The sequence below is a fragment of the Thunnus thynnus genome, chromosome 15 (assembly GCF_963924715.1).
Source record: "Thunnus thynnus chromosome 15, fThuThy2.1, whole genome shotgun sequence".
In the NCBI taxonomy this organism is placed as follows: Eukaryota; Metazoa; Chordata; class Actinopteri; order Scombriformes; family Scombridae; genus Thunnus; species Thunnus thynnus.
In genome coordinates, this window is record NC_089531.1 from 19575540 (window position 1) to 19593619 (window position 18080).

General features: G+C 37.8%; 1 protein-coding gene across 1 annotated transcript in view; it reads right to left on the reverse strand.

Moving 5' to 3' along the window:
• Positions 1 to 1532: 1532 nt before the first annotated feature.
• calcr (calcitonin receptor) overlaps positions 1533 to 18080 on the reverse strand; it is a 71145-nt gene continuing 54597 nt past the window's right edge. Inside the window, exons 16-22 of the mRNA XM_067611208.1 lie at positions 17354 to 17480; positions 12832 to 12985; positions 10401 to 10461; positions 10152 to 10218; positions 9780 to 9998; positions 9050 to 9091; positions 1533 to 4845 (exon numbers count right to left, since the gene is read on the reverse strand). Of these exons, the coding sequence (XP_067467309.1) occupies positions 4624 to 4845; positions 9050 to 9091; positions 9780 to 9998; positions 10152 to 10218; positions 10401 to 10461; positions 12832 to 12985; positions 17354 to 17480 (892 nt within the window). The 3' untranslated portion in view covers positions 1533 to 4623. The remainder of the gene's footprint in view (positions 4846 to 9049; positions 9092 to 9779; positions 9999 to 10151; positions 10219 to 10400; positions 10462 to 12831; positions 12986 to 17353; positions 17481 to 18080) is intronic.

Below are 18080 nucleotides of genomic sequence, written 5' to 3' on the forward strand. Positions count from 1 at the left end.
GTTTTCTATTGTATTTGTTTTGGTATTAAGGTTTCTAATAATACTGAATCCTTTCCTTACATGCATTACATTTGTCCTTGTCCCCGTGACACTCTTTTTTTTGTACCGTTGTGGTCAGCTTTTTAGCAACTAGCAGTTATTAGGCCTGACACTGGAAGTGGGAAGGAAGACTGTGAAAAAAAGGGTGAAACAGATAACAGTTTCAGGTGTGTTTTTAAGGGAAGGTGCCCTTGAACTATTTTTAACACAAAGAGGAAGAAGTAGAAATGGACCACTGTCATCTTTTGTTTTAACACTGCTGAGTAAAACCACACACAAACAGACTTTTACTGCCGATGTCGGAGCACATGACACATTTTTGGATTGGTCCGGTGTACTGTGAGATTGTCGCTGGCAGGGAACGTTCCCAAATGCCAGAAATAGCCAGCCGCTGACATTTTCCTGAAGTTTCACAGGATAACATGTTCCCAGGATGGAGTTTGTTCAAAGCAATTCACACCATCTTCCTCAAACTTTCTGCAGTATTGTTCCATTCAATCAACAGAAGAAAAGCAGATGACGGGAGGGTCTGTGACAATTATGGAGATTTCACCCTCATTGTATCCTGATTATTGCATAAATCCTCCATCTCTGCCTGCATATGCAATATAGTTTGCATATGATTGTAGAGTGCATTGAAATTTTCATTTAAAGTTTCCATTTGATGAATTTGGTGTTATGCTGATGGGAAGGGACAATATTTATCAGAAGAATAACGAAATGGATCTATGCACGTCCAACTTCATCATTATATGATTATCTCATAGAAGGCCTGTAAATATGGAGGACAGTACATCTTCTCTTGGCTGTACCATTAGGATGCAGTAGAGCCTGAAATTGCATATTATATAGCAGCTCCTTTAGCAAGGCTAAAAATATTCACATAAAGGGGAGAACTCAGCCTTGTTAGTGCGATAACAACCTTAATTTGTTGTAGGGTGTGAACAGCCATCCATCTCTGAGACAAATTGTGTCCGTCGATTCTTTCCTGTTACACACATCAGGCGCTGGTACAGTATGTGATTTGAGCTGAACCTTTAGAATAAAAGGGGCTGCATGGCACTGCCAAAGCCTGAGGGATCACAAAGCAAGACACTAAATGGAGTAAGACTGCCTTTGTTTTCCCTGCACACTCATTATACAAAATCTCTCAACCCTAAAACATTGACAAGAATAGTGTTGGTGGGGAAAATGCTGCTGAATCATCAGAGATTGTTGCAGAAATGTTCTAAAACACAGTTTGTGCCGGTGTGGTTGGAAAAATAACTCAGATTCCTTTTACTTTAGAGTCGATAATCTCATTAAATCGTTTATAAACTACACAATGAAAAATACCTCATCATCAAATCATAAGTGCTGCAAATTGGCCATTTTTATCTGACTCCTTCAATCTATTTTTCTCCTTTGCAAAAACATGTTGCAGCTTGTTTCTCTGATTGCTATTAGCTATGGAAATAAAGGGCAACAGCCAATAACCTTTTATGTCTGTATTCTTGTGCTAAGCAGCTTTTTTTAATAGGAAAAGAAAAACATCAATCAATTTGGCTTTTACAAAATGCTTTTTTTTTTATCAGCTTTGAGATGATGCCAGTCCGAGCTGAGAGAGAGAAAAAGACAAACATGAGCCAAAAATGAATGACAGGAATGTAACAAAAATAGCTGTCAGAGTATTTCACAGTGCAAAAATCTATTATATACACAGTGTCTGCTTGTATTTACATGGGCATGAACATACAAAATATACAGAATCTGTCTTCCCCGAACCAAAATATCAATAATATGACTTACAGTGTGCACCATATCCAAGACAAACATCATTTTAAAGATGAAATTTCATACTAAAATAAATAATATACCTTAGGATCACACATGAGAACATGTGTAGCAGTAACCTACTTTAGCATCATAGGATGATGATGTCATTCTCTCACATTGATTGTCACTCTCTGTTTCTTTCCTACAGCTTGCTAGCAACGACAACAACAACAACAACAACAAAAAAGAGTAATTGAAATAGAGTATTGCAATAGGTCAAATAATATTTTAATAACAAAATTAGTGAAGCAAAACAAGCTTTCAGCTTATGTGGCTTGTGTATTTGCTGTTGGCTAAACTGCAACTTTACAGCTAGTAAAGATACAGACCAAGAGTTGCACCTGTAACAGTGTTTGATGACTTGATTGATATGACTTGATTTTGGTGACCTGATTAGACTTATCATCTTATCAATAAATGTTATTAACTCGCTGTGCTGAGCGTTTGAATTTCCTCTTCTTCTAGATAAACCTCCATTATATATTTGAATGTAATTTTTGAGTATGATCCTATTTATCTGGTTTTATTTCTATAACAGAAAGCACATGTTCACAACAATCTTTAATTATACTAATTATTTAAATTTGATTTTATATTACTGGTTATAATAAGTCAATTATTACAATGTGCATCATTACTGTAAAGACCAACTTCAGAGCCTTATTCTGTGTGGTTAAATGTGCAAATTTCATCTAATCTTCCACTCTATAGGTCCATGGCAATGTGCATTTTCAACTGTACCTCATTATAACTCTCTGGTGTCTCATACATTTCACAGAAACCCAAACAGTTATTCCATTTGACAATGACGAGAAAACCTAAAAATCATCACATATGCTTTATGATGACCACAATGAAACAGTAGCACCAATATAGACAGAAAATGTGTAGTGAGTCCGTAAATAAAAGTCAAAACACTATCACAGATGGCCAAATGAGGTTTAGCAAGGACTTTGAGAGTTATTTTAAGAAGCTCTTTCCCCTTTTACTTCACGGTGTGGCAATTTTCTTTTATGTGGTCAACAAATAAATCACAGTTATTTAAACCTGCTTGAGGCTCTATTAGTATTGGCTACATGTTCTAGGATAATAAATGTTTTTCAGAGTTAGTTTACTTTTTGACCAATCACTGGCTGAATTTAAACTCCTGCTGATGCACTCTCAGTTTCTGCAAAACATAATAGGAGTTTAATGGGCTTTCTAGTAACTTTGACAGGTAAATGCAAAATGCATCATTCATCCAAGTTACAAAATGTTGGCCTCTGATGCAAAGTAAATTCAGTCTGGTGCATTGTTTATGTGGACCTTGAACTTCAAGACTCAAATTCCTATGGCAAAATTATAATAAAGCAACAACAAAATGTCAATAGAGCAATATGAATGTGTGTATGTTTAGGACAATAAGTAGATTATTTGTGTTTGTTGTGTATGTCCTTTAAGATATGAATTTGAATGTGTGCATACAGTGTGGATGTGATCGTCCCGTCTTGTCATCTTTAGCGAGTCGTTCCTTTGCCCTAAATGCTTATTCATACCAAAGGCTACAAAATGCATGAATAAATATGCATGGAGTGTAGAATATCTTTTAAAAACAGAGGATAGATAAAGGCGTCATGAGCAAGGATGACTGTGAATAACATCAGACATTGCAGCTTTAAGACAAGCTGCTTCTTTGTCATAATCATTGGCACAACTGATATTTAACTCATACACAGTGAAACAACTCTGGCTGTTCCAACTCAAAATAAACTTTTTTTTTTTTTTTATTCATATGTTTTTTTTTCGTGTTTGCATTTAGCTTCTTTTTGCTTCACAGCCCTGTGATGTTCAGCATTGGCACAAATACAGTAACTGCAAAACAACAAAGCAGTCTGGAGTGCAGCATCACAGGACAGACACTTAGCACATACTTAGGAATTGGCAAGAATAAAATATTAATAGAAAACAAAAATAAAAACTTTTTAAAACATTTAAACACTTTTTTCTTTCAAATGAAACATGGTGGACATACATTATGTACACAATTCCAGAGCTTCAAGCACAGAGGATCTTTTAAAACTTGACCTCTCTCATGGCACATACGATCAGGTTGGCTGATGTTGGCTGATGTGTGTGTGTGTGTGTGTGTGTGTGTGTGTGTGTGTGTTGCTTCAGGGCACCGCATCTGTGCTCAGCTGGACACCCCTTCATAGCTGTGACCAACATACAGTATAGTACCCTTCGCTATCGGTGAGGTTAGGAAGGATTGGTTCTTCTTCTTCACCTTGATGATCATCATTATCACACATAATTATTCGTCATGTCAACATCATGTCACTCATGACGGTAACATCGTCACCATCACATCTTCTCATACAGAAAACATCGCCACCTCTGCTGTCATCACAGTCACGCTTATTTCCGTCTCCACGCCATCACAAGGCTCCGTCACTGTGAACGGCACTTCCACAGTTTAGCAGCTTAAGGAAGTGACTCATGTCAGAAGCAGCTCTCAACATCAAAAGTTCTCAAAAAGCAGCCGCAGCAGCAATGTAAAGTAATATGAAGTGTCAGCCTTGTAGCTAATCCATCTCCGTCTCAATGAGTTTTTGATTTCCAGACCCGTATTATCGTCCTGGGCTAAACAAACCAGCATTAGCCTCATGAGATTTAATCACTGAGATGTGGCGGGAAAAGCGAATGTGTTTTCTTTTCTTACTGTACATCTCTGTTGCTCTTTTTAGGCTGTTCCCACTGCAACACTCATGATCCTCGGTGTGACTCAAGGGCTCAGGGGTATGTATCTCCTGATTTTAGTGCCACTAGTTCAGGGTCCTCTGTTTGGCGCCCGTTCAAGTGTTCGCTGTTGCAGTCATGGTGGTACATGAAGGCGGGCACCTCTGTGATGGAGGTGGCTGTGTAGGAGGTGGAGCGCATTGAACAGTGGTCCTTTCGTCTCTGGCCCCACTGAGTCTTATACTGCATCCACTGTCTCTTCAGAGCTGCCTGCACCTAGACATAAGAAGAGATGGTTGGCATTTTACTTGGTTTCAGTTCTGATTTTTGGGAGTTTTAGTTAGTGCTCATCAAAACCACATTTCCCGAAAAACCGTGTTCTGTTTTGCTTCTCATTTCAACTTTGACCACTAAATTATTCTACCAGACGTCCAAATTTACATACAAATCAATGTGAGATTACGGTGCAATGTGAGTAAGGCAGAGCCTGTGTAAATACCACTTTGTGATAATATTAATCCAACGGTGATCTTACTGTAACTGATGCAAACGTAATTGCTGCAGCATAATGTAGATCATTCCAATTTCAAAAACATTAACAGATGCCAGTTTGGAAATGTGAACACCAAAGTGGAAATGCAGCCAAGTTGTGGATCATCATGTTCTGTGGGCGAAGGAAGCTACAATCTGTATTGTGCTATACGTTAAAGGTTTTACCATAATTACATATGAATCCTCCCCTACATCTGTCATCCACAGTTGCTTGTGGGGTGTAATGGATTTTCCCCTCAGCTGATTAAACACTCACAGCCCTCTGAAGGTATCATGGTATGTACGCACAGGCATTCCTTTTGGGTATATTTGCACAACTGGCAATATCATCATGGAAAAAAAAGGCTACATGAATTTTACTTCTCTTAATTGTGATTTTGTGCATACACGTAACTCAGTTCTGATCATCTGTTCGCTGAGCCCCACTCCCTGTGTAGTTACCCTTGCTACGCCTGTCAAGATTTTCATTCTCACACGGCACATATATGGTTTACAATTAACAGTGACTAGCTAGCCAATTAAGATATCGTTATCTCTATGAGTTGGTTGAAAATGCTGTTTCTGGTTGATCTTTTTTTTGTTTCCAGCTGACTCGTTTAAAAAAAAAAAAAACAGTGTTAAAGGATCTTCAATATGCACTTGATGGCTACATACTATACATGACATTGTGCTAAAAGACTGAGGCTTAAGCACCAGGCAAAAAGTCAGCATCTCAAGCAGATGATCCATGTTGAAGACAAACAGTATTTTTCACTTTTAACATGAGGTTACATGATAATTGTTACATTTTTGAATGAGGACTGCTTGGCAAATGTATATTAACTTCCAGTATTTCCAATACAGAGCAAGACAGAGCTAAAGTTACCAGTACACTATGTGTAATTACACACACAACAGATGTCAAAAGCATTTTCATGTCATAGAGGAACTCAGCAGGGATGTCCACAATCATTATTATGTTGCCTCCATTTGACATTGTAAACATATTAATAAGTAAGCAAACCAAATCTGCATCGTACCATCACAAAATCCATTATCATGATGATGACTTACTGTAAGTGACCCTTCATAATCTCACGGTTTAGTCCCTAATGTGATCAGCAAATGGTTTACATACAGATATTAGCAATAACCAACATCTTTTTAGTGAAGACATGTTTGAACCTGCAGCCTTTTCTTACAGTTTGTCTCCTATATCACAAAGGAGAATCAGGTACATTAATACCAACAAAGAAATTCTTTATGGTTGTCTATGTACTTACTTTGCGGTCATTTGATTAGTTACAAATGTGTTTGGTAATACATTTTGCACTAAAGAACACTAAAAGACTGAAATGGTAAAGAGTTTTACCCAGTCTTGAGTCCCTCTCATATAAATGGACCTTGTGTAGTTTGTGTAGTTTTAATCTTTTAGTTGATATAATGCTTTATGGCATCTATACAATATATAAATACTGTTTGGTTTTGGTGCAAATGTGTGTTTGGGAGGGACTTAATTTGGACCCATGGCTTCTTTTTGGTCCTGTGGACATCAGCAGGTTAATCAGCCAATAGAAGCCATTGTTTTGTTGCTGTTGTAGGATGGATGTAGGGCTGCAGGTTTCTTTTAAATCTTTGTTAATTTGTTGACTGGGTTTGCAATGAATCTCTTGTTTAGTCCGTGTCATAAAGGTCAGCATCACAATTTCCCAGAGCACAAGGTGACATTTTCAAATGACCTGTTTTAACAGTTCAAAACCCAGAGATTAAATTTACAGTGATATGTGATACATTTTTCCTTGGTCAATAATTGATTATCAAAAATGTTGTTGACTCATATTCTTTTGAACAACTAATCAATTTAGCTTAAGTGTTGACTGACTATGTATATGAATGAACAAGAACTGGAGCATGAATTGAAGTCCTAGATACAGAACAACTCCAACAGTGCAATGTTAATTACTTTATTCTGTAACACCCAAATACCACTGTAATTACTGAGGGTAAATTAACACACACTGATCTAATGATGTAAATTATGACACTAATTGTTATAATGAGACAAAAGAGTGACCGGGGTTTACAGCTCCCCTCTAGAACGCCTTGCTTAATGTCACAAATGCAGCAGGAAAGCTGTTCGTCTCACTGACCTAACTTCACAATGGAGCCATTGAAGAAACAAGGCAGGTCTGTGCAGTTTGGCCTCGCAATCAAAAAACAAAATTGAACCCAGCCCCAGAATCCTGTGCCCTGATTAACACGACTGAATTGGTCATTATGCTGGTGAAGCAAACAAACCCCCTGCCCCATTCCCTCGTGTCAGTTATTGTGTTAGTTTACTGTATCGCTCAGAAAGTGCTGACCTTTAGACATGCAGTATGCTTTACACATTTTTTATATTCTGCACAGTGTTTGCATCGTTTATGAAGATGCTTTTGTTGTCCCGGTTGCTCATGGATGAGCTAATACCTGACCTATTTTTCAGGGATGAATGTATAAAACATAACTCCACAGTAGGTTGCCAGTTTCTCTGTGCCAGACACCTCATGCTGAGTATTTAAATCTGCTCCTCTCTCAGTCAATGCAACTCTGTCCTGTTTTCTTCTCATGCAAAGAAAATCACTCACAACCTCATCGTCTCTGTGGATCACCGAATATTTCACAGCACATTTTTTACTTAATTTTACACCAGAAATATTACAAAAGCATATTAATTTTAAACACATCCTGAAAGACTTCTCCGTAATTACCTAATCTGTCTGTACTATTCACACCACCATGGAGAGTAATGACCTGTGAAAAGTGTCTAATTCAAGCTTACAACACATATTGAGTTTGCTTTGTTTTGCAGAGACCTTGAGCTTGAAAGCATCTGTCACAAAATGACTCTGTTGAGCTGAAAGGTCTCCACAACACCATTAACCCCAGATCTGGGTTTTAATGGAAATCTAACTCATTCGTTTGGAGAAGTGTTTGAACCAAGTTAAAGATGCTCTCACTCAGACAGCTGCAGACAGACTTAGAAAAGCTGACAGGAGGACTTGAAAGGAGAGTCCATTTCCAGCTGAGCTTGGAAACTACACAGGCATTTATAAACTGTGTCTTACTCTTCACCTGACATGACCCTTCAGCTTTTACTGCTGCAGCCCTAGATGGGTCTCAGAAGAGACATGCAGCATAATGCTTTATAGCCTGTTACAATTGGATCTGATGACAGGTGAGGCATCTCTGATAAAGTTTACAACTATATTTTACTCAAGTATTTCAACCCAACTTTGAGTCTGTGTTTGACATTCATGGGTGATTTCCTGATATGCTGTCAGGTACAGAGGTAAGATGTCAGATATCTGACCTGAAAAACAAAATATCAAAATGTTTTGCCTGATGGAGTTTGAAGTCTAATGTCACAAGCAATGAGCAGTTTTATTGCTCTATGACTGAACAGCTCCCAGAGTAACATGTGCAGGTTGACCTTTATAAAAGGGCAGTTGTTGTATCAAAACTACAATGTTATTTTGTCACACATGACACCAATAATGAAACATTTCAAAGATACAGTATTCTTAAAGGAATGGTTTGACATTTTGGGAATTATACACTTATTTCCTTCATTGTTGAGAATTATATGAGAAGATTGATACCACTCTCACATTTTAGCAAGGTGTCAATCTTCTCATCTAACCATTTGGAATTATTTGAGTAATAAGAAAGCGAAAAGCTGAATAATCCGCAAAATATCAAACAATATTATATTGTATTCATTTGAGAGGCTGGAACCAGATCATTTTTACTTTTTTTTCTTAAAAAATGATAATCAAAATAATTGCCGATTAATTTTCTATCAATCAACTAATTGATTAATCGACTAATTGTTGCAGCTCTAAATTCCTTTAACTTTACACATTGAGTGGCAGCAGCACACTGTAGAGAAACTGTGAACGGTGCTCACCTCTCCGTTGAAGAAGCAGAATATTGTTGCCACCAGCAAACCCTTTGAAAAAAGCAAAACAAATAGACATAATTAAAATGGGATCGTTTGTTTGATTTTTACAAAATTGGGGGAATTTAATTGAAACAAATCACTTTCTAACACTGAGGTAGTACAATTGCACAGGGATACAGAGTGCTTTTTGAAAATGAAAGCACAACATGCAGATCATCTGCTGGAGCTATGTAATCCCTATCTGGTACATGAATAAATTGAACAGACCTGGAAAATTCATGAACTGTATCTGTGACTAACTGGTAGCTAAATAAAGTTAATGAGAGTGCCTAACTGGTTCTTTAAGGGGTTATTCAGCAGTGAATCATATCAGTCAGACACAGCCATCACATGGAAGATTTTAAGTGTGCCAAACATCTAAATATTGAGTCTGACAGGGCCAGAGGGTGCTGACAAATTTGAGCTGGGTTAAGGATCATTTTTGCATGCATACTTAGGATTTGGGTCAAAAAACAAAAGCATTACTTTTGATTAAAATATTAGCAGATTTTTTTCCCTCCATCATTGATTGGGGTGTGGAGAGATTTGCAAAATGCTTCAATCCACAGAGAGCAGTGAAGCAGCAATTTTCTGCTTTAGAAGAGTCATTGCTGAACTACCTTTGAAGTACCTCGTGCAGTGCTTGGGAATAGGAACTGTGATCAATGTCATGCCCAACAGTCAGCTCAGTGCCTACCTGGTAGTGCATGAGTATGTGCATGATGTACTCGTACACCTCCCCAGCCAGCCGGTTCTCTGGCCTCCAGGGAAAAATGACAAACTGTATTCCAAGCAGGGGCACCAGGATCAGGGTGGCTCTCACGGCCTTCATGTACATGTTGGACTCTGCCCGGTGCGTGTCTCTCAACTTAGTTACCAACACTCTTATAATATTTAGTAAGAAGAAGAGATTCACCTGCAGAAATGTACATAGTAAGAGAGCATCCGCAATGAATTGATTTTTTATTTTTAGGAATTAAAATTGCTTTCAAAAATACTAATTATTATATTTATATATATGTTTTTCCTTTACATTATGCAGAGACAGTGGATTGTAAAGCAGACTTACAAGCAGAGCTGCCACTATAGGACCATGGACCGCATAGAGCAGATGGGTTTCCACACTCATCCAACAGCTACAGAAGGAAAAACATATCAGTCAGTACTGTCTGCCGCCCAAAATACACATGGACACACACGTACAAAAACAAACACACGCACGTGTATGAATCTGCACACTCTCACCCTCTGCTGCATGGAGACGAGCACATATGTAAACATCTCCTGTTTATTTTCAAGTTTCGGGAACATTACTCACTTGTCATCAAAAAACTTTTTCCTTGCCACGGCGTGGATGGATGCAGGCACTAGAGGAAAGCCTTGGACAGAGAAAAAGATGACGGCCATATGAGGTCTTGAGTGAATTTACTGAATTCCATTTGTCATTTATGCAACAGTAAAAGTGCGGTTAGCTTTGCCAGTTGTTTTGTTGGTCTTAGGCTTCTTTATCAAATAAATTTGTACTTTTCGAATAGCATTGTGTCATCACGTTGTGGTGTATAATGTGAAATTTACCAAATGCATAAATATACTGGATCAACTTTAACAGAGCTATTATTTCCCATCCTTGTTTTATTTTTCCAACCAAAACAACCAACACCACATGGTTAATTTCCTGTAACAATGCTGTCTTAATTTAACATCCTCTCTATAAAAATCCCACAAGAGGCTGGAGCTCAGATTAGCTTTTAACTTTTCAGCTGGACATAAACACATGAATTCATGTACAGTCCATTTTTAGTTGCCAATGAGGCCCTGCAGCATATCGGCCACAGCTGGACCTGACTAACTAACTGGCTGTCCTCCATCCACACACGCACACACACACAGCAAACACAGGCCTCAAGGTTATCCTCTCATTTCGAACGATGACCATCCATTTAGTTCCATCGTCTACTTGTCTGACAGACTGTACCCGTTATTCCTGTTTTGAACAAGGTAAAAAACAGGAGATGAGCGGTACTAAACGACAGGAGGGCTAATAAAGCTGTCAGCATGTCCAGGTTGACATACTGCACATGGATGGGGTAGTTACGAGTAAATGGTTGCTACTAGATTGTGTCCCATCTTGTTGAATTGCATTTCAGTGAGTTTTCTAGCTGTGATGAGTCCAGAGGGGACAAAAATAAGTCATCATTTTAACCCTCCTGTTGTGTTTTGGTCGATTTAGAAGTTTTCTCTCTGTAGTTAATTTATTCTGATTGTCATAAGGTTCCATGATTTTGTCCACACAGGACATCTGAACACACAAAATAAATTTAGATAATTTTCATTAAATTTTGGGTAATTATTTAACTTTTGTACTGCTGTGGTGTTCTTGGTCAAAAATGACTGGTCTTTAGAAATGAATGGATAAGACTACAATTAGTGTATAAAATTGAGTTCAGGCACATGTCCATTCTTCAGATGGACACACTTCGTCTCCCAGACCCCAAACATTTAAACATGTGTGCTTGAGTGCGCGTGCACACACACACACACACACATACACATGTTGTCCTAGGTCACTTTTGGGACATTACATAGACTTACATTAATTTCCTGGAGACTTACCCTAACCATAACCACAACTACTACTTGCCTAAACCTAACCCTAACCCTAACCATAACCACTTACCCAAACGCGGTTTTGGCCCCAATTGGACAAGCTGTCCCCAATTAACTAGTCCTTTAGTCTGAAATTTGTCCCAGAAAGTAACCTATGACAGACACAGACACACACACACGCACACCCTAATAAATGCCATGGAAGCCCCTTCTTGGCTTCCATGGCAACGTTTCCCCAATACAATCTTCCCGCCACAAGATCCACACCTGTTGGTAATTTTCACAAACAATCGCAAAATTGTTTCAATAATACGTAGAGCTTTTCTCACAGCTCTGGTATATAAAGCTTTTTTGAGGCCTTGCTCACAGTTCCTTCTGTGGCAGCACAATAACCAAACAATATATTGCATGCGAGACTCTCGATCACATCTTTGATCATGACACTGGAGAGGAGAGAGGCCAGAAAACTGACAATGAAGATGCATTAGAGGAAAAAGTGACAGAAGTTGAAGACAACACAGAATATGTACTGTTATAAAATACAATGCTGTTATTGTTACAGTTGTTCTTTAATGTGTTCAGACATTAATTTTGTAATATGGTAAAGTTTTCAAGTGTAGTTTTGGGCCTACATACTTCCTAATAAAATATGTCCTAAGCCCTAATAAAACCAATAAAATCATACCGGTCAGTTTTTACCAGGAACACAACAGATGTTATTTTGTGCCACTAATTAAAAAATTGAAATGGTTTCAAAACAAATGTCCTTGTTAAACTTTGACACAAAGTAGTCTGTGGTAAATAGCACAGTATGTTTCATCTGAGTATTTGTTATAGTCAAAATAATGCATACATTATACTTTTTTTTTTAACTCAAAAAGAGTGTATGAGCTCAGTTCAATGAGGCCTATATCACAAACAACTTCAAAACTTAAGTTGATAAAAAGATCTAACACAACATTAGGTGATAATATATGTATTATTATGGATTTATAATCAGCTGTAATGGGGCAGTCATTTTGGACCGGGGACACGGAATTAATTAACATGAAACAAACACAACAAAAGGCTTACGTATAATTGTAAGCAGAAATAAAAACAACACAGGAAGTGCTGTTTTGATCAAATGCAGACAGACTCACCCCAGCCCAGGAGGTAGTACCAGTGCAGATGCTGCTCCTCTGCAAACACAGCCACCACGATGAGCGTGTGCAGGTAGATTCCTTCACAGAGCATCCAGAAATAATTGCAGCCCAGCATGTACATGTGGAAGAAGTGTAATACCTTACATCCAACCTGCAGAGAGAGCCAAAACAGGGAGATTTGTTATTTGTTTTGTCTGTTTTGACTCTCAGTATAAAATACATCTATTAAGATGATTCAGTTTACACATCTTGACATCAGCTCAGTAGGAGAAAAAAAAAAATCTAAGGGGATGTTTCTTCAATCATGAAATCATTAGGCGGTATTATCCTTTCCAGACAGAGAAGATTTATTCATTTACCCCCTCTGGAGGATCACTCAAGATGGAAATTATCATTTCTCTTTGTATTTAGATTTCTTTTTAATTGCGAAATGGAAAAAGAAGACATGTCCTGTAAGTGTATTTTTTGTACTTTATAGAGGACTATGCAAATTTCTATTTATGTATCCAGCACAGTGCTACAGCATGACAACATGTCTAATTATGTATTTTGCTCCTTTGATTGAATCATTATTATAATTTCTTGAAACAGATGATGGCTTTGATGACATATTATTATGTCAATCTTATCTCACTACAGTCTGTAATTACCAAGAAGCTTATGGATGTGCTATAAGGTGTAATTCCTCTAATGACTACTACATCCTGGCTTCTGTTAATGTAACTGTTATGAACTCTCTTCAAAAAGTCCTCCACAAAATTTAAGCCCCCCTCCACTCAAGAATGTGTTTTAGTTTCCGTTCTTTTAACACTTGAAGGGTGTTTTCACATTAATCTGCTTACTGAAAGGGGAAAGTTTCTCTGTACTCACCTTAAATCTGGCTTTAAACACATGTTTAATATTTATATAAAAAACTCTACTTTGGAAAATAATGTGTGTTTGATATGGTTTTTCCACAAGAAAAGTTAAATTACCTCAATAAATCCTTAAAATTACATCTACTCCTTGTCCCTCATTAAAAAATACCAGAAACTATATGCAAATATAATAATCAGATTTTCAGTGAGTACAGAGAAATTTTACTTCTTCAGCAGATGAATGTGAAAACAGCCTTTTAGTTTCAAACTCTGCACATACATCATTCTACACAGTGAAGCTCAAACATCCAACTGAAGTAACAAAAAGAAAAACACATTTTTAAGTGGAAATCTGGATTTCATGGATCCTGTAACTCTCATAATGGCTGCATGCAGTAAATCAAAATAAATGTCTCTTCATACTTTGGCACAAAACCACACTGTAGTATAATGTATTACAAAAAAAACAAACAAACAAAAAAAAAACCCAAATAGGTGATAATAGTGTCCCACAAGGATCAATATAAGGCCCCCTGCTACTACTTACATATATATATTTTTAGAACAAGATACATTAATATGGCCTGGAAGTCATCAAAAGCAGACTGTAATCTGAAGAAAGCCTGGTCTGCAGTAGACCAGATGGCATACTAGCTAGTATCATCAGCATAAAAATTGACATTGCAGTGCTAAGTGGTAAAATAAACACAAATACATTATACTGCTGAGCACTGCAGTTTATATTTTTATGCTGATGATATCATCTTGTAAACCACCTGGTCTACCACAAACCAGGCTTTCTTCAGATTCCAGTCTGCTTTTGATGACTTCCAGACATCTTTCATCACTTTAAAACTTGTTCTAAACTCCATAAAGACAAATGTATGCATTTCACAAGACCACAGAACTTTGTTGTTCCTACAGAACATCCTATAAATACTTAGGAATTTGGTTAGTCGGCTCACATCACAAATTTTGCTCAAAAACAATAAAATCTAATTGCATTTTTATACCGGAACAGAGCTTGTTTCTCCCGGCAAACCTGGAAAATCATCATACAATCCAATATATCTATGCTGAGTTATTGAGATATCCTGAATGCGCATGCTGCCGGCACTACCCTTAAACCACTGGATGCTACTAACCACTCCGCCATTCGATTTATAACATATGACAGCTATTGCACTCACCACTGAGAGTTATATGAAAAGGTCAGATGGTATCACTGATATTTAGGAGGCATCAGCATGCCTTTGTTTTCATTTATAAGGCCTTGTTTTCTAAGTTCCTGAAATATTTAACATCCTTAGTTGAGTTCAAAGTGAACAACAAAGTCCCAGGATAGGTCAGCAACCAACTCTGAATGCTGGTTTTCAGTGCTATGCATCTTACTACTATAATGAACAGCAAAATAAACTGTAGTTCAAGACATTTCTCTGAGGGACTTTAAAGTTCTACTTACTGATTTTTTAAATAATACTTTTGAATGGTTTAATTTGTGTCTCTTGTTGTGATGCTAAAGAGGTCTTAATCTCAGTGAGACTTTCAATACTTTATTTAAACAGGTAGTCTAATGATCTCTTTAAAGTTCCACTAACTCCTTATTCTGAAAAACAAGTACTGAATTCATCTTGAAACACATTATTACAGTATTGAGAACATAAAAGGAAGAAACCTTTGTACTGTCTGAGATTTTGAAATATTCTCATTGTGGTTTCTGGTTCACAGAGTTAAGGAGCATTCGTACGACCACAGTATAATTCAAAAATGCTGGCGATGGTATTAAGTGCTGCTCTCAGGGGTCTTCTTAGCTCAAAACACACAACAATCACTCACTTTTAACCTTTTAGCCATATGTCTCTCCCTCACTTTCCTACCTGTCCCTTTCCACTTGAGGAATCTCTAATATAACAGACATGGACTCGAATCGATATGCAGAGAGTTTTCTCCGATTCAGAACTCTTTTCATCTCAGCTAACCAAGGTTTGTCTAAAGTTACAGACACTGTTCTGGTTTACAAATCAGGGTGCTATAGATCATGTAGATGTTTCTCATGTTTTCAGTCTCCTCCCTGGTTTGACATAGACTTTGGGGATTCACTCCCCCACACTGCTGGCAGGCTAAAGTCAGACTCTGTATCACCACACCAGAGAGAATAAAAAGAGCTTGTTTTCTCTGTGAGAGCAAATCTCCACCGCAATCCACCGTTCCTAAATCACCAGCATAGAAAACAGGCTCGTAAGTCTCGCTTTGGCAGCAGTAAATTTCAGAATGTTTCCCAGTAGACACGCGTGAATCCCAACCAATGGTGCGTGTGATTTCTTTTTCTGCTTCCTCTTGAAAACCAAGGGCCACGGTGACCAATTTGTTGCAGCGCGTTAGCACAACTTGACAGTCCCATGTCAGAAAGTAACAGATTCAACACAAACGTTTTGACAAATGGCGAAGAGGAGATATTTGAAAGCGAGCCATTGCACAAACATATATATATTTTTCCTCACACTGATGATGTGATCCTGGCTGCTTCTTGGATACGTCTGGAGATGGGATGTGAATAAAGACGGCAGCCAGGATGAGCCAGACAGATTTGAGGAATGTGACTGCATGAAAAGGAGCAGCAGCAGCAGCAGGACTCAGAATCAAACCCAGCCGAAGCCTCTGCTGTCTGCTGGATGTTTCTAGTACTTTGTTTGCCCAGAGATTCTCCAGCTGAAAGCAGGCTGAGGCTAATGGGATTGTGTGCACTGTGCGCCAACTTCTACAATCCTATCTGTCGTTTTTGTTGTTTGTTTATGGCACTTAGATCATCTGAAAGTTTTATTTTTAAAATTTAGCTCATTTCATGCATTTGCATATTGGAAGGTTGAAGGTTTTTGATTTCTTAAGTCTTTAGTGAGTTTTTCTTAATTAACTTTGACTTCAAGAGGCTGAATGTATTTAATTTTATTCAAGTCTACATAAAAGAAAAGAAAATATTATCCTTTTTGGAGTTGGAAAAATTCTGTGAAAACAACTTTTGATAAGCAGCAAGTAGTATGTTAACAGTTTTTAAAAAATATTATTTCCAAAAACGAGGGGTTTTTGAAAAGTCATGCATGGATTTATGTTCAGTCCTGATAGCGAGGCATTCCTATGAGACAGATTTATCATCTCTACCAAAGCAGACCTCGCAGATTCAAAGAATTCATATAAGGCATTCGGTGTGTCTCCAAAACTCTGACAGGAGAATGTGGAAGAGAGCACAAAACTGTCTGTTGATCATGTAACACTGCCAAGACATGGCATAGAGAGAGATGAAATACTAATTATTGTATACGTAAAATCTGTTCTTCAGACTTTTAAACATTTTAAATATAGAGCAACTCCATTTAAATTTAGTTCCCTTAAATTTCCTGGCCTTGCATATGAGATGAATTTTAAAAAGTGCATTGGATTTTTTTCTCCCTTTGATTTTCTCTTGGTTTGGCATGAATTGTGAATGCATTTGTATCTCATTTCAAGACAGCGGAACTAATCTTCCTCCTCAGACAGCATTCTGTTAAATGATTTTTTTTTCTCCTAAATGAAGATATTTTGTCTTATAGGAAGGAGTTTGCATCCCCTCTATGGATATATGACAATGCAAACAGTAACATTTGTGGTTCAACAGCGGTTAAACTCACCGGGTTTCTGCTCACAACTTCAGGATTATTGACCACTGCTATGAGGTAGATTATGGTTAGGGCAGAATTGAGCACGTAGGAGCAGAAGAGGTTCTTGTGCAGGGTGATTCTTTGGCAGCTCAGACTCCTGTGTGAAAAAAAAAATGCCATGATTGATACTGTAGCATGCTGACATACATGGACATAATGTCATTCATAAAATACAAGCAGCTAAATTGCAACAAAAATCTCTTGTGACACATAAAAACACAAGTTTAAAGGGGACATACTATGCATGTTTCCAGGTGTATATATTTCAGTTAAAAAAAACTCATTTATCTAATACTGGCCCTTTATGCAGCCCCTCAGTTCAGCTTCTCTCTGAAACAGGCCGTTTTAGCTCCGGTCTCTTTAACACTCCCCTCCCAATGAGCCCACTCTGTTCTGATTGGTTAGCTGCGGTTCTGGAGGCTACCTAGACAAACAGTAGTAGTAGGATTTCACTACTCTCTCTCATTCATCCCTGAAATATAAACTTCTTAAATACAACTGTACATGTTTGAGTCTGAATCCCATCCAAAATATGCGAGTGGACAATGTGAACAACCCATGGAACAACCTTAGCAACAAAGGCTACATAACGGATGGCCATTTGCGTTCATGCGTGGAGAATCTGATATCATCACACAGAGGAAGTAGAGGTAACATTGCAGACAGAGCATTCAGAGCTGGCTGAAGCCCTGACTTT